The 16,330-nt window shown below is 51.6% G+C and overlaps 3 protein-coding genes across 3 annotated transcripts; 1 reads left to right on the top strand and 2 right to left on the bottom strand.

Moving 5' to 3' along the window:
* Positions 1–3: 3 nt before the first annotated feature.
* On the top strand, positions 4–779 carry M421DRAFT_59742 (thioredoxin-like protein; the record flags this gene model as incomplete). The annotated part of the gene is made up of 2 exons (XM_033595709.1): positions 4–162; positions 234–779. The coding sequence occupies 2 exons, from the start codon at positions 4–6 to the stop codon at positions 777–779; spliced, it is 705 nt and encodes a 234-aa protein (XP_033450228.1).
* Positions 780–887: 108 nt separating this feature from the next.
* Positions 888–2,731, bottom strand: M421DRAFT_413898 (DNA-binding domain of Mlu1-box binding protein MBP1; the record flags this gene model as incomplete). Its single annotated transcript, XM_033590463.1, has 4 exons — positions 888–2,036; positions 2,085–2,169; positions 2,216–2,331; positions 2,386–2,731. The coding sequence occupies 4 exons, from the start codon at positions 2,729–2,731 to the stop codon at positions 1,270–1,272; spliced, it is 1,314 nt and encodes a 437-aa protein (XP_033450229.1). The 3' UTR covers positions 888–1,269.
* A 6,230-nt stretch (positions 2,732–8,961) lies between these two features.
* On the bottom strand, positions 8,962–14,615 carry M421DRAFT_419014 (type II DNA topoisomerase). Its single transcript, XM_033591976.1, has 4 exons — positions 14,029–14,615; positions 13,691–13,978; positions 10,672–13,644; positions 8,962–10,622 (listed from the first exon to the last, which is right to left on the bottom strand). The coding sequence occupies exons 1-4, from the start codon at positions 14,467–14,469 to the stop codon at positions 9,162–9,164; spliced, it is 5,163 nt and encodes a 1,720-aa protein (XP_033450230.1). The 5' UTR covers positions 14,470–14,615; the 3' UTR covers positions 8,962–9,161.
* Between the last annotated feature and the right edge of the window lie 1,715 nt (positions 14,616–16,330).

The raw sequence follows: 16,330 nt of genomic DNA on the forward strand, positions 1-16,330 counted from the left end.
AACATGGGCAGCACCGCCGACAAAATCACCCTTTACACCAACCACCGCTGTCCGTGGGCGCACCGCGCACACATCGTAGTCAAGGAACTTGGTCTCAAGTACGAAGAAGTCATCATCGACCTCGACAGGCCACGCGAGCCATGGTACCTTGAAGTGAACCCTGTGCGTCCCCCCTTAGCCTCGCCCCATACCCCTAGAGCTTTCGCAAGTTAGTATGCTGACTGTCTATGCAGCGCGGTCTCGTCCCCGCGATCAAGTTCAATGACCAAATCGTCACCGAATCCGGTGTCGTCGCCCGCTTCCTTGCTGATGCATACCCATCCCACCTCATCCCCGCCACCGGCACCGTCGACGCTGCGCTGACACGCGCACGCATCAACTTCTTCGTCGATACCTGGTTTGACAAAGTCGGATCATACTGGTTCCAGATCCTGCGCGCTGAAGATGCCAAGAAGGAGGAGCTGGTGAAGGAGTTCGTGGAGAAGATAGAGAAGGAGATTGAGCCGCTGCTCAAGGACGCGAGTCCATTCTTTGGAGGCAGTAAGAAGGTGACGCTTGCGGAAGCGTTGACGGCGCCCTTCATTCTGAGGGTTTATTCGTTCTCAAAAAATGGGCTGCTGCCGAGGAGTGTGCTAGAGGGGCTCGAGAAGCTGCCTAACTTCAGCAAGTGGGCACAGGCGGTCAATGAGGAGGAGAGTGTGACATATATCTGGAACGCGGATGAGGTCATCTCAGCGACGAAGAAGAAGATTGAGAGCCTGAAAGCGGCGGCTAAGTAAGCTAGCTGAAGATGGTACGTTATAATGACAGTCCTTCGTATTTGTTAATTTGCCAGTGAAGAAATGATCTAAATACATGTGCGAAAAGGGTATACAGCCGGGCCAAATGCTTTTCGTAAATATGATCGTTGTGATGCTGATCCAGGGCCAATCCACCCAACAACAGCGCAGGAACACGCTTGGAATGCGATAAGTACAAGGGTATGGGCTACATGCTATGAAGACGCTGCGATGTCTCCTCAGCATGAAAAGCAAGCGAGACTACCGAACTGATGCAAGCGAAGCGAGTGTGCCAACGATGTATGCTGAAGGACGAAAATGCCAACCAAAGGACGGACAAAAGACTAGTTATGGATGCTGAAGAGACAGAGTAAGAGGTGCGTAGCTCTCAAATTAGACGCTCAAGATCGGAAGCTTGAGATGGGAGGAGGAGCCACGCTGGTGTTTGTTGACGTGCGTCATCGCCCGTCCGGAGGGAGGCGAGATGCATCTAGTACCAGGAGTTGCGACGAGTACGCTTGGCTTCTGGTAGAGCAGCTTTGTTGCATGTCACAGCGCCCATGGACATCAGAGTCTCAGCCACCTCGAGAGTTCGAGGAGAGTGAGTCGCAGCCTCTTCCGCTTTCTGCGTGGTGGTTTGCACCTCCTCTTGCGGACTGTCGAATCGTACGATATGCGCGTTACTGTCGCTGTATGCGACCTTGGAGTGCGTGCGCTTTGTTCGGAATCTCCCAGAGTATGTGTCCTCTGGAGAAGGGGTCGGCAGTAACAGTGGCGGTGGGACGTACTGAACGACTGGCGATGAGAAGGTTGACGAAAAGGTAGGCGACCCGGCTCCGTTCACTGAAGTGAACCCACTAGGACTGTACTGACTTCGTGGTGAGAGGTGACGAGAGAAGCCAAGCCTGCTGTTGTGTTCGATGTCCGTGCCGTAGCCGCTCTCCTGGCCCGGCGAATAGGCACCTAGCTTCCACACCGGCGAAGAGAAGACTGGCCTCACAGATGTTGTGACAGGCGACGGCGCCTTCGGCGGTGACAAGAGTTGATATGACGTTCCCTCTTCCTTGAACCGGGCCGTCTCTGAAGCACAAAATCGGACAGTATCGGGACTGATCACGAATTTGGCAAGGCTGCGGTCGTGTGGAGGCCGGCACATCTGAGGGAAGTCGTTGCCGAAGACCGGTGTCAATGCCCAACGAATGTCCCAGCAGAAGGTCGCTGCAATCTCACGGGCGGCTTGCCACGGCACCCAATAGCCTGCAACATGTCAGTACGCGGTTTGTAAGAGCAGATAGCAGCGCAGACCTTGACAGACCAGGGCCCCGCCGGTGATACTGTAGCTGATGTCCTTCAAGCCCGGATTCTGGTTCAGTGACTTCGCTGGTACGGTCTGCAATGGTTAGCATCGATACGAAGAACTGCACTTGACGACAGACCTTCGAATACTTGCACGACTTGAAGAAAGGTGTCATTCGGACGAGGCCAATGTTGTAGTCCCACACGACGACGTACTCCTTGTCCTCGCCAGGTCTCTTGTACGTATACTGGCAGACTGCGGGTCGGCTTGTCAGCTCAATGTCACCGTGATCAAGTAGTCACAACTTACCTTCGAAAGCGTCGCGGCCAGTTTTGTTGAGAAAGTCCTTCTTGTCGCTGGCGTAAGGGATGTGTCGCACGCCTTTCCTCAGGATCTCACCAAGTGGGAAGACACGAAACTCGCGATGGCAAGCTTGGAGATCACGGTTGTTGCCAGCCTCATGCGGTGGGTAGTTAACATAACCTACGGTCTTGGTGCCTTCAGAGAAGACTGGAGCATCTTTCGCCAGCTTTTGTCTCCTTAAAATGGCACCATGCGCGGGGTAATGCTGTGCAAGCTGAGCGTATCGAGGGCCTGTGTTGCGATTCTGGCGACTGTTACCACTGGGGGAGTTGAGAAGAGATTGGATGTTCATGACTTGAAACAATATCCCTTGTCTCAGTGCAATGAGGGGACGATGTTACAGAGCAAGGCCTGTGTGAAGTGGTCTGGGGAGGAGTCGTTTGTATCGTGGCCACGAGGTCGAGACAGCGATTCTCTACGATCAAGCGGAGGTGCGACCGAACGCAACCTCGTTGGCTGTCTACAACAGCTGGTCACAATCAATACTGGATGGATACAACGACGCTCAACATACGTACACTGTTCGGAGACGATAGCACTGTGCAGTACCTGTACCGGATCGGGTACAGTATCAGTGGCAAAGCGTGCACACCACGTTGGTATCGATACAAGCTGGCACCGGCCGGCAAACGGCAGGTTTCCGTGATGATGGAGACCTTTTTGCAGGACGTTATGAGTGGCTTCGCTTCGCTTGGGTCTATGTCTCGACTAGCTATTGGCTGTGGATTCTTGTGAGAGCTAGGTCAGTGTGTATTCACCCCGCAATGAGATATGGAAAAGGCTTACGTGGACCCAGCAATGAAGAAAATCGACTACGGTTTGACTTACAGAGGGTCGAGGTCTAGAGCAGCGAGAGCAAGAAACCAAGGCAAGGACTCGCGATGGTTACAGGCCCTCTTATGAAGCGAAGCATGGCTCCTCTGGACGCGCTAAACACGCACCCAAGCGCTGTGCAGGACGCGTCCGGTGTGCATGCGCGCAAGGATGCTCAATGGCGCACACTGAGAGGCTTGACAGCCCTCTATCCGTTTCTCTTTCATTGGATCAAGCGTTGCTAGTGGCAGCAAGCACTACTCAAAGATCAGTGCAGAGTTACAGAAAGGCTTCGAAGGATTTGTGTAGCACAGCATCAAACGCTCATGCAGCCTGAACCATGCGCGTTGCCTACCTCCTCTTCCGCACCGCCATTGTCCACCATATCCGGGGCCTAGACAACCAAAACAACCCCACCGGAGGCGCTTGCGAGCTCACTGAAAGCACTGCCAGCAATTGCGGATCCCGAACTTCTGCAGCAATTATTTGGCGCTGGTATCAACTGTCGAAGAATTACAACATTTCACTGAAAAGCAGCGAAGCAATCTTGGATGCTGGGATTGCTTTGATCGGGACTTGCATTGTGGAAGTGATCGACGACATTCAAGGTGACGACAGCAGCTATCTGCACTCCGCACGATCGCCTACATCAGAGTCGTGCTACCTGTCACCTGTCACAGCTTCGCTCGCTCAACATGCCAGACCTGGTCGCCCTGTCACTTCCTGTCACTACGAGCGAATTGGTGTTGACGCCTGTAGCCATCCGACGTTGTACAAGCTCCGTTCCACATAACGGAACGTGGGTAACCCTGCCGAGAATCCTTTCTGAGCGACAGAACGGGTAGCTGCGTAATTGAGGAGGACTCCTGCAAACGACTGATTTCATTCATTCTCGATCATGGATGATACTCGATAGCCGCTGCTTGACACAGACGCTGCGTACCCCTCAATAAACTTGCGAGAAAGTGAGGGTATTCTATGGTATCGATGCTTGCGGTTGAAATATACCAGTTTTGGTCGCAATGTGGTTGGTCGGCTTTTGCGTCCAGCATTTGCTTAAGCAAAAACTTACTGGATGGTCAAGACAAAGAATTCGGCTACTTCCACACAGCAGCATCTCGCAAGAGCATGTCACACTTTGAAAGACGGCAACATGTCCTAGTCTGGCCGCTCTCCTATTTCGAAAGCAAAGCTGCGGCCTAAGCCGCTACGGTCTGCCATTGCAGGGGTGAAGTGGCGTGTCGATGTGCTTCTAGGACTGCAGTTCACAAACCTGTCCCGTAGATAGCAAGTTCAAACTCTTTACAGACCCACATCGAGGAGTTGCTGCCACTGCATTGCACCGGCGGTGGGAGACTGTAACAGCTCAGAACTCCGCTATGGAGAAGGACGCGGACTTGGCGTTACCCGACATGGCGTCGTCTGTATGATACTTATCTATTGGTCGAGTGCCTATGCATCTTTGCCGATGCTGGTAGCATGCACGACGCCGGAGGAGGTGAGGATATGCACATCTCGCGGCGGCAGATCTTTGCCGCCTGCCGGATGTTCCACGACGCCGGGACTTTGGTACCACGCCCCACTCGACGTAGGTAAGCTCGCAAGGGTGTCCATACCTGACATATGGTTTCTCTCTGCAAGTCGTAGACTGACAATGTAAAGGCCTAATAATGATACAAACCTGCCCTCGGGGTACGGCTTTGCGCCTTGACGACCCGGCCCGACCGCCACTTCATTATTTTGGAGAGGCTCAGCAGAGCAAACATGGCGAGCAGGTTACTCGGCTACTCTGGTCGCTGGTTCATTCAGTTTCAGGGTCATCTCGCTTCTACGCCCTGCGCTCAAATGCGAGTGGGCGCCTAGCTCCGTTTGACACTCCAAATGCACTACGCGACCGCAATGTACTCCAGATAACAGACGGACACAATGGAAATATTCTGGCTGCTATCGTCTCCAAGACCAATGGTTAATGTCTCTCGGCGCGTGTAAACCTACCGGATCGACCCGTCGTCGGTCAATGCAACTTCACTGGAACTGAGCTCCACTTACGCGAAGTCTGCAAGCAAATCCCCTGCAGGATCAGCTGGTCGGATCTTGGGCGGCGAAAGATGGGATATCCCAGCAGAAAGGCAAGCTACCGATGCCATTGCTCTGCTAACCGTGCGGTGCTGACTTTCTAGCAGATCTTCCATGTCGGCATTCTAAATGCCTAGTCCTGCTGTCTACTATTGTGAACCCTGAAGGAATCCTCATGTCGATTTTCTCTAGACCATATACCGCTTCTCTGATTAGTAGCCTACGGTCTTACTGTAAAGGCTTTTGCAGACAATACACGCAGGCCACGTTGTGCTTCTATACCCACATCACACTCGACGCTCATTTGACGCGCGACAACTGGCAGCATAACTAATACTGCTTACTATGAAGGTTGTCTCTCATACGCTGACGCCACACGGCAGCAATCACATCTCATTGTATCAGTGCGCTCCGCCCGAGCGTCCACGCCAATGTGACTACCTCGCCAGTCCAACGCACTGCATGCAACGGACATTTCAGTCTTCATGACGGACAAGGTGTGAAACAGCATCACGAGGAGCGTTACGTCAAGCGGTTGTACACGGGGTACGGACTACTAAACCCTGCTGCGTTCCTGGCGGGCACTGTGCGCGTGTCCACCGAATTTCACTGACAACGGAGGCGATGGTTATTCTGCTACAATGACAGCGGGTCCTTGCATAAGTGTCTTCGCAATACCACGATTTGCAAGTGCGCTCGTCTGCCGGCAATCCAGGAATTGTGATAATCCCATGGTGGACAATGACGAGCTCACACAGTATTGGACGCAAGTACGAGAGACTATAGACCCACTGTCTGCGACCTAATCGTGGATCGGTGGTAGGCCTCAACTGACAGTTGCGTGTTTACTGTCAAGGTCTGTGGCTTTTTTGACATTGTTGGACGAACCGTGTCAGCACTGTTATCAAGAACTGAATCCAGTACCAAGCCAGGCCTTTCCAGGGTCGACTGTCGAAGATTGCAATACTCGCACCGCGTATAGGCTGGCCGATTTCGACAAGAAGCACATGTACGACCACCAGTCATCCTCTCCACAGCATGCACGACCCCAGTACAACAGCGCCCAACAGGTCGCTGATCAACTCCACCCATCTTCTCTTTCCAAGAATAGAGCTCTCTTCGGCGCACTCTTTTTCGCAAGGCCAGTCCCGCTGATCAACGCTAATATAGCGCCCGGCGTAAGGCTGCTTGCACGTTGACGGCCCGGACAGCATCTCACACGGTGCAAACAGTGCATCTGTCGGCCACTGACTCTCAAGCCAACAGTTCGCTCAAATTTGAATGCGATCGTACATCGTCCTTGGCGATGTGCCTCAGACAGGGCTGTTGGGTCAGATGCGCCAAAGAGGGACAAAGGGTGCGCATGGTGTGACGTGGGCGTTGTTCTGACAGCTTGACAGGTGCTACGGTACGAGGATATCTATAGGCTCCACAACTATATATGAGGATCAGGGTGAGTACACGTCGGCCTCACTTTCTCCGCTCCAGGACGCCGACACTGCTACACATACTACGCTGCTACATCTCGCCAATGCGACTTGCGACGCAAGGGGAGCACATCTCCATTATACATGGGGCTGGAAATCTGCCTTGCGCTCTTTTCAATGTACAATGTCCAACACGTTGGTTGTGCAGAGACATATTGTAACAAATACCCACTGTATACTATTTCAAGGCATCTACGATAATTTCAAGAGACCAATGAATCCACTTTGATAGACTTAAAATGTGCAGACTGCGCCCTCATCATGCTTGTACACCCATGCCAAGCTGCATGCGCTCTCGAGCTACTACAATTGCCATGCCGGCAGCGGCGGACGCAATTCTGTTGCGCTCCATCAATAATTCGCTCATTACAACTGCATCGAGTGGTAACTACTTCACTGTGTGAATATAATCAGGCAGCGAATTCCGGTGCGTATCGATGTAAGTTTGTAGGGCGAGAGTAGAACTTCGGGCAGAAGACCAAAACACAACAGCCGCGATCTTTGCAGAATGCGGGGTAGCAAAGCATCGTAAAGTTCCCTCTCTTCTTTTGCAGAAGCCCTTAATTTGTCAGATGAGATGAATCATTTTAAGCAGGAATCTTCATGTCGGTCTTTTTCATACTGAATCGGAGTGGAGAACTGCAGGTTGGCGTTTGAGTCGCAAAAAAACAGCTTAGCATCTTGCGTGCGGTAGTCTGGAACAGACTCTACACAAGGTAGTAAAATTTGTTCCCAGTGTCGCTTCACGAGTGAAATAAAGCTGAGGAGAAGACGATGCGCCACTGTCTCGGCTGATTATTAAGCTGACAAGCCATTTAAACGATAGTAACCTATAGCGCGTGTGTTTTCAATAAGTGGGGCACAGCAGTAGTAGCCAGTATGATCACTACGCTGTCATCTTTAATCTACGAGTCTCCAGAACAGAAGCCTGAGCGCATAGTGAGGTCATTGTTCCACTCTTCGCGTGAGATACAGGTGGACATGGCAACAAGCCTTGCTCGTTTTCGCAGAGAGTATTATCGATGTAGAACATATGACAAGATACCGATGGCAAATTGTGCGTCTTACCGTGGCCTGGAGCACGTCAATAGGTGTAACTGCGTGAGCAGTGTCGGTTGGAGACTGTGACCAACAATTGTATTGCTATCCGTTGTGTTGTGTCTAGGAGCTCTCGCTCAGAGGTAAGTGCACATGCCCACCGGGCAGTGCCTGCTACAATAGGATATCATGTGACTTCAGCCACGTGGTTATAATAGGCATACAACACCGTAGCGGACATGTATATGCGTGTAGAAGTCCCTCAATCATCACATGCTCCGGAAGCGCTACCAGTCATAGCAACATCTCCATGACATTTTTGAAAACCGACGCCAGCATCATAGTTCGATTGTTGTAGCTTTTTCGAAAACTCGGCAGGCAGAATAATTGGACAGTGTCCAAGGGATTTTGGAGAGTTGATTAAGAACTATGCAAAGAGACAAAGAACGATGGAATGCATGCTGGTATTTATGCATCAGATGGGGGTCGAAAAGCATACCGGTGTCGTTTTCATCACGCTTTTTCGGCAAACCCGCAGCTCTCTCACAGTCGCGGAGAGTCTACAAGGGCAACATGAGCAAAGCGAAGTCATCTGCCCTCTTGTACTCCGAGTTCTGGCGAAATCCGGCTTGAACATATCGTAGTCTTGGCTACTGATTTTGTTCGAGGCCAAGACATCATTAGTCTCCTCTGCGGAATTCGACTTTGTTGCAATAGAAGAATGATCAAAGTTGTCCAGCATCGCTTGCATCCTTGCAGCTTTTCAAACATTGCAAATAACGCAGATTTACAGAGTCAAAAAACCTTTCGAGCTCCAGGACAGAGTGAGAGAAGAAGACATCCGTCTCGAGACGCAGGTTGCCGATCTTGGTCTTTCGTTGAAAGTAGACGTGCAAACGGACACATTCGCCGACTTGTCGCGGATTTTGTGCAAGGCAGACGGCAGGCATAGCGTGAGGGTATATGGGCTTCCGCAACCCGAGTTAGACATGTGAGACGGGGGCGGAAGTTCTGGAAGGACTTGCGCAGACGGTATGCAGGAAGTCCCATTGTTGGAACATGCACGTCACGCAATCCTTCGAAATGGGATGAGAGGTATAAGTAGATCTTGCATCTCGATGTGAGATATAGACGTAAATATACTGCTTGAAAGAAAATTTCAACGCCGCTTGTTCCATTGGAACGTCCATTATACACATGACTGAAAGTAAGGGAAGTGATGGAGAGCCATCATAGTCAAAACGCCACCGGGTACTCCGCTCAAGCACCAGCATCCTGTGCACCTCCCAATGTCCGTATGTTCAACGTCTACTCGCTGTCATCGTCAAAGCTTGCCTCGCTTGCCTCATCTTCATCGTCGTCATCACTGACCACATACTTCGCCGGCTTAGCAGCGGCCCTTCGTCCGGGACGAGCAGCGGGAGCGCGGCTCGTAGCCTTGGGTTTGGGTGTTGGCTCGTCATCGTCGTCAGATAAGATCTCGTTGGCCAAGGTATCAGCATCTTCCATCTCCTCATCCGACTCGATGACTGCGGGCTTCTTCGCAGGCGCAGCCTTTGGCTTCGGTGCACCGGCAGAGCTGTCCAGCTTATCCAGTCGCTTGGCGTAGGCCTTTGCTGCTGGGCTCAGAGCAATGCTCTTTTTAGTGACAGCAGCTGTAAGAGCCTTTGCCTTCGGTGCAGACTTGGCTTTAGCGGTGGCTTTGGTGAGCTTAGACGCCGCAGGCTTAGACTTGACAAGGCTGAAGTCGTCTTCCGAATCTGACAGCATCGTGTCGTTCACGTTGCGTGGCGCGGGCTTTCTAGGCGACGCGACAGGCATCAGTGCTTCGTAGTTGGTTGTGTCACCCTCGTCGATGTCAATAACGGAAGGACTGGCTTTCTTGGCGACCTTGGGCATGCCTGAGCTGCTACCGGGGCGTGTGGAGGTCTTGAATAGGGGAACACCGTTGGTTGTGCCACCAATGGACTTGACCATGGTGCTAACATCGCCGAGGTCATCATCGCCATCAGAGTCGGTGTCCACACTGTACTTCGAGACTGGTTTCGCCGCTGCAGCGCGAGGAGCCCGGCCATTGGTCTTGGGCGCAAGTGCGGGCTTTCTAGATTCCTCCTTGCCAACAACAGCGAAGACATCAGACTCATCGTCATCGTCAGAGATAACAGGAGTGGGCTTCTTCGCCGCAGTAGAGCGACCGCTGGGTTTAGCGACAGGTTTCGAGGGCGGTGCAGGATCTGGCTCAGCGGGACTTGATGGCCCGTCGGTCTGGGGAGGCGATTCCTTTTTGACATCAGTCTTAAGATGCGAAAGCAGATTAGTTTGCATCGACTTCTGTGGGGCTTTCGAACCGAATGTCGACTTTGCGGGGAGTGCGGGAGATGGCTCCTTCGATGGTGCATCTGCCTCGCGCAGGTAGCTGAGTAGGCCGTCCTTCTTCGGCTTGGTCTTCTTCTTAGAAGGACCAAAGTCAGAGCCAGAGTCGTCGTCCGAGTCACTGTCACCCATCTTCCTCTTTTTTTTGGCCTTGCCGCCCTTGGACGCACCGATGCCAAGCTTATGAGAGGCGCGGCGACCCATGCGCTGGATCTTCTTTGCACGCTCAGCCTCTTCGACGAGCTGTAAGTCCCACTCTTCGACAAAAGCCTCAAGATCGATGTTCCAGAGATCCTTCGGCATGAGCTTGATAAGTGCATCGATCTCGTCCTCTTTATCGCCGATCTGCTTCATGAGCTTCTCGACGCGCTCCTGGGTCAGGGACCAAATGGCCATCTAGTCATAGTCAGAACGTGCTCGTGCAATATTTCGGAAAGGTACTTACGCCTAACAGATAGTCGTAGTCGTTGGCGTTGACGGCAGCATCGCCATCCTCAGACTCTTCTTCGTCCTCCTGAGCATCCTCGACTTCGCCGTTCTTCTTGGCATCGTCAACCTTAGGAAAGGGTGTGAAGCCGAGCTTCTTCAGCTCCTGAACAAGGACAGCTTTCTTCTTCTTCGAAACAATAAGCTTGCCGTCGATGATCATTTTGATAAACTTGGCCTGGTTGCTCATCTTGGTGAGCTCCTTCTGCAAGACATCAAGCTGATGAGCTTTACGCTTCTCGTAGTATCGCAGACGAACGTGGTAAAACTCTTCGATGATGTCCAGCGGAGTAGCGTACTTGTGGATGCGGCCCTGAGCATCGAAAGCAACCAAGTTGGAGCAAGACTGCTGTTTGTAGAGCTTGAAGGTCTCCTCAAGACCCTTCAGCAAAGCGTTAGCCATGTGCTTCTCCTCCATCTTGATGATAACGTGAACCTTGTCGGGAGTGTTGTAGTCGATGTAATCTTTGATGATGGATGGAGTCTTTTCAGCCTTGATGATGTCTTCGAGCTTCTCCTTGAAGTCTTGTGTCCAGTAGCGGACAGGGAGCTCGGTGACCTCGATGTCGTTGCCGACTTGACGAACCGTGCCTGTAAAGCGGAACTTGTCACCACCGAGGTCGTCAGTCGTTCCAGTGAAGCCCTTGTACCAAGGGACCATAGGTTTCATGTCTTCCTTCGACCCGCCGTCTGCCATGCGGAGTCTGATGTTGTCGACGATGTGCAGAGGGTTGAAGTTGGGGATTTCGGAACTCCAACCAGTACCGATACCGCTCGATCCGTTGACGAGAATCATAGGCAAGACTGGAATGTACATCTCAGGCTCGATCTTGTGACCATCGGATTCTCCATACTTCAAAAGAGCATCATCTTGAGCATGGAAGATCTTGCGTGCAAAAGGTGACAAACGAGTGTAGATGTAACGAGCGCTGGCAGCATCGCCACCACCTTGCAGACGAGAACCAAAGTTGCCACTTGGCTCCAAGACGTTGATGTTGTTGGAGCCAACAAAGTTCTGTGCCATACCAACAATGGTGCCCTGCATCGAGGTTTCACCGTGGGCGTAGTCAGTGGAACCAGAGACGGAACCAGCCAGTTCGACGACCTTGACATCCTTGCGAATGTTGCGTCTGAGACAGGTGTAGAGAACCTTTCGCTGACCAGGTTTGAAGCCGTCAATGACTGACGGGATGGAACGCAAGTTATCGGCCATGGAGAAGAGAATGAGCTCCTTGTTGACGAAGTCATCGTAGGTAATCTCGTTAGTGGTGAGATCCAAGTGGTTGCCCGGGACAAAGTCGCGCAACCACTCCTTACGAGCATCAGCTTTCTTTTTCGAGAAAGCCAATTCAATGAGCTTCTCCTCCTCGGCGCGCATGGTGTGAAAACGCTTCATGTGGGTATCAAGGTCCTTGAAGTAGACTTGGGCATCCTTGATGTCGCTGGTACCCAATCCCTTGTAGTACTTATGATCCCAACCTTTCTCGTTCTTGTGTTGCTCCTTCCACTCCTCATATTCAGGCATGGAGAAGAAGCTCTTCAGACTCCTGGGGTTTTTTGGATCTCCCTTCCACACCTTGACGATAGGAGTGATGAACTCGAGCAAGAAGCCAGGAAGCTTCAGCAAGCTAGGGAACTGGCACTGAAGGAAGTTGATGAGCAGACCCTTGATATGGCTACCGTCGTGGTCCTGATCCGTCATGATCATCAGATGCCCATATCGCAGGCTCTTCATGTCAGCCATGGTGTACTCCTTCTTGTGCTGAAGACCTAAAAACTTCTTGATGTTCTGAATCTCGGCATTCTTCATGATCTGATCCATTGAAGCATCTCGGACGTTGAGCAGCTTACCGCGAAGCGGAAAGACACCAAACAGATCCTGGTTGACAACAGCGCGGCCAGCCAAAGCCAGTACACTGGCAGACTCTCCTTCCGTGAGGATCAGTGTGCACAAGTGGCCATCCCTCGTTCCAGCCTTGTTGGCATCGGTGAGCTTGGCGTTACTGATACGATTGCGCTTGTTGCCGTCGGTCTTCTTCATCAATTGGTCTGCCTTCTGTTGGGCAAAGTGCATGATGTTCTGGATGACTTCGGTCTTCTCGATCGCCTTGAGGAACTTATCGCTAAGCACTGGCTTGCTGCCGAATTGACTTGCCTTTGTAGTCAACTGCTCCTTAGTCTGAGATGTGAAAGCTGGGTTGACGATGGAACAGTTGACGAACAGAAATAGGTGGTTCTTGATCTGTGCAGGCTTGAGCTTGACAGCCGCCTTGTTCTTCTTGTTGACGATCGCCATAAGCTTGTCGATGATCTGATCCGCAATGTAGTTGACGTGAGTACCGCCAGAGGTCGTAGCGATCGAGTTGACGAACGACACCTGGTTGAAAGATCCATCTGAGACAGCAAAACCGATGTCCCAACGATCATGCTTATCTGTGATGATGACTTCCTTGCGATCCTCGCCATCTTCAGACTTGCCCTGTTCCCTGGAGATGGACTTGGTGTACATCTCCATGTACTTGGCAAAGCTGGTGACTTTTACGCGGTCGCCATTGAGGTAGACCTTAACTCCACGAAGTGTGCCAGCCATGTCGTGTGTCCTCCTCTTGATCAGCGCCTCGAAATCATCGTCGATCCCGTCCATGCCGAACTTGCTGTAATCGGCTCGCCATGTAATTTTGGTGTAGTCGTCGGACTTGATGTCTGTGATTTTGGCCTTGCCCATCTTACTCATGTTTTCTGTCCATGTCTGCTTGTACTTCTTCTTCTGTTTCGAGTCGACGGTCTCGATTGTGAATTCGCGAGAGAAGACGTTGCAGAGCTTGGCTCCGTAACCGTTGCGACCACCGGTGACCTTCTGCTGATCGTCGTCGTAGTTCGAGGATGTGAGGAGATGACCGAAGATCATCTCTGGGACGTAAATGCCGTGTTGCTGGGAAAGTCAGCGCATTGCCATTCAGCACACGAAAACAACATACCTGGTGAATTTCAACAGGAATACCTTTGCCATCGTTCTTGATCGAGACTTCGCCCGTCTCTCGGTCGACAGTAACGCGGATTTCACTCATGTTCTTGTCGTTCTGCTTGTTGTCCGCAGCGTTGACCAAAATCTCGTCGAATATCTTGTAAAGACCAGGCACGTAGGAAACGTCGCGAAACTCCATGCTCTCAGTCGTCGAGTTGTACACCCACATCTTGTCTGTAGTGCGCTCGACGGAGCCGATATATGTGTCCGGGCGCTTCATGATGTGCTCCAGATGCGAAAGCCGTGCGCATGTTAGCTTCGATGTGCATTGCGCTGAGCCAGTTTGCCTACCATCTGGTACTTGCTAGTTGCGCCGCCAGCAGCCTTCTTTCCCTTGGCAGATGGTGGTGCCTCATCAGCGCCATCCATACCAAAGCTCTCGTTCGCGATATCTGCGAGCGGCTTGCCGCTGCTCTTCTTGGGCGCTGCCGCCTTCTTCGCTTTTGGAGGTGTGTCTTTTAATAATGACTCGTCATCGTCGTCATCGTCTATCGCGCCTTCCATATCGACGTCCGAGTTCTCATTGTCTGAGAAATCCTTGGCCTTCTTCTTTGGCGCTGCCTTCGCTTTTGTTTTCGCTGCTGTTGTACTTGCAGGTTTCGCTCGTGGCTTAGGGGCGGCTGCTGCCTTCTTCGGTGCGGATTTGGCCTTGGGTGCTGCCTTTGCTACTTTTTGAGGCGGCCTGAAGTCAGAGCTTGCGCCCTCGTCGAAGTCGGACCCTGAGTCGGACATGGCGGCGAGGCGTTGTCGACAAGGTCCTGGGGAATGACAGGAACGGTGTGTGAAGAAAAGCGCACAAACGGCAGAATGACAGAAACCTTTAGGGTTAGTAAGTACAAACCCACGCGCAAAGAGTGTCGCAGGGCTGCGAGCGCGGCGTGGAGGCGTTGACGATGCTGTGTTTACATTGGGGGCGCCTACTGTTTTCTATTTGGGGTCCACTTAAGGCGGACTAGCGCGAGCTAGCGATGATCATTATGCGGCGAGTGATGGGTGAAGATGAACATCAAGATCGTGTGCAGCAACAAAAATCAGGCTTTCTACGAGGTTTCATGGTGAAGAAGCAAACACGGGAGCCACAGCTTGTCCTGTGGTGAAGGTCAAGCTGTGCCGCGCGCGGAGGTTGTTTCAGCCGCCGTTCGACAACAAGTCGGAGTCGCTCACGCTGAAGCCCGATATCCTGGGTTCCGGAGCTCGTTAAGATGATCTTAGCCAAACCGCACTACGAGCTTCGTGCTCCTGTTGAGTTCAGCCATGATTGGGTATTGGCTACGTTCGACGCGTCGTGGTGATGTTTCGCGTTTCGCGCCTCTCACCAATCAAAGTACAGCGTCACTGTTAGTTCCACTTTTATGTCTCTGCAAACGGAAGCTGTCGATTCTGCAGCTTGGTCAGGATGATTCATATCCACCTTGATTACACGATATCTAGATATACCATCTCCGCCTGTCCAGCCCCTCCACTCTTCCATCATTGGCCGCCAGTGCTATTGCACCGACAGGCTCGTTCTGACAAACATCTCCAAGTCTGATCGGCATTTCATGCAATACCGTGTCCGTGCACCCAATGCACGGAGTCAACCAATGCACGCTCCGAGCCTGCACGGCCACCGTAAAAGTGAGCCTGTAGAGCCACATACAATAGCTATTATTGTAGGAGCTTTTAGTGATTTAATCTATAGACCTGTGCAACAAAGTTTCTCATACAAAGTTACTGATATTTAGTGGCGGTGCGGCCACTGCGTGTGGTGATAGTTGGGCGTGGCAGAGGAGGCGTCGCAGGCTTGGGGTGACTACGAGCACCCACAGCACGACGCACAGTCTTCTATTTAACTGCAGAAGCTTTTGAGGATGTGCAATTGCCTCTTTAGGATGATTTAAGAGCTTTTGCAGTGTCGCGAGCTTCTTTATACTTACGTCTCTGCTCTTTGCGCGCATCAATAGCTGCGCGTTCCTCTGCACGCTCACGCTCACGCACCTCCTTTGTCTTTGCAGCTACCACACGCTTTTTTTCCTTTAGTTTCTCGTTGTAGATTCTATCAGCAGCAGCTTGCTCCTTTGTCTCTGCCTTTTTTAGCTCCTCCTCTTGCCTCTTGTGGTCTACAACAGCCATGCAAGCACGCGCCTCCTAGAAGGACTAAGGAGACCACATTATCACACCTCTATAATACTCCTAGTGTTGTTGCAGGTCTAATTACCTATTAGGTCGCTTCTTATGCTTCCTGTTTTAGTATAGCTTCTTGCGCAGGCTATCTACTTTAACTTAAAGTAACGTAGATTGTAGTACTTGCGCTTTAACAGCAAGAAACAGACCACGTTAAGTGGCTAGAGGTAGGCTGGCGGAATGGGTATACTCCAACGTCCTTCGTGGGTACCCCCCAAAACCTTATCAATAATACATGGATTCTAGCAAAATAGGGCTTAAAAGAAAGAGAAAAACTACCTCTACATTTCTGTAGTAGAGGGTTTTGTTATAACTATTAAACTGCACAAGCTAGAGGCTAGAAAAGGTTAAAAAAGGGGGGGTACCTAGCAAATATACCTATTAATAGGTATACTTTGCTAGGTAGTGTTAATAACTTAGCTAATACTAG

This window comes from Didymella exigua, assembly GCF_010094145.1.
Source record: "Didymella exigua CBS 183.55 unplaced genomic scaffold M421scaffold_9, whole genome shotgun sequence".
NCBI lineage: Eukaryota > Fungi > Ascomycota > Dothideomycetes > Pleosporales > Didymellaceae > Didymella > Didymella exigua.

What these genes read in the sequence shown, in the direction of transcription:
- M421DRAFT_419014 (XM_033591976.1), bottom strand. Translation starts at nt 14,469, where the DNA reads ATGTCCGACTCAGGGTCCGACTTCGACGAGGGCGCAAGCTCTGACTTC. An exon ending in TTCCTGTTGAAATTCACCAG is followed by an intron (nt 13,645 to 13,690) that starts GTATGTTGTTTT and finishes TGACTTTCCCAG; the next exon opens with CAACACGGCATTTACGTCCC. An exon ending in ACTACGACTATCTGTTAGGC is followed by an intron (nt 10,623 to 10,671) that starts GTAAGTACCTTT and finishes GACTATGACTAG; the next exon opens with ATGGCCATTTGGTCCCTGAC.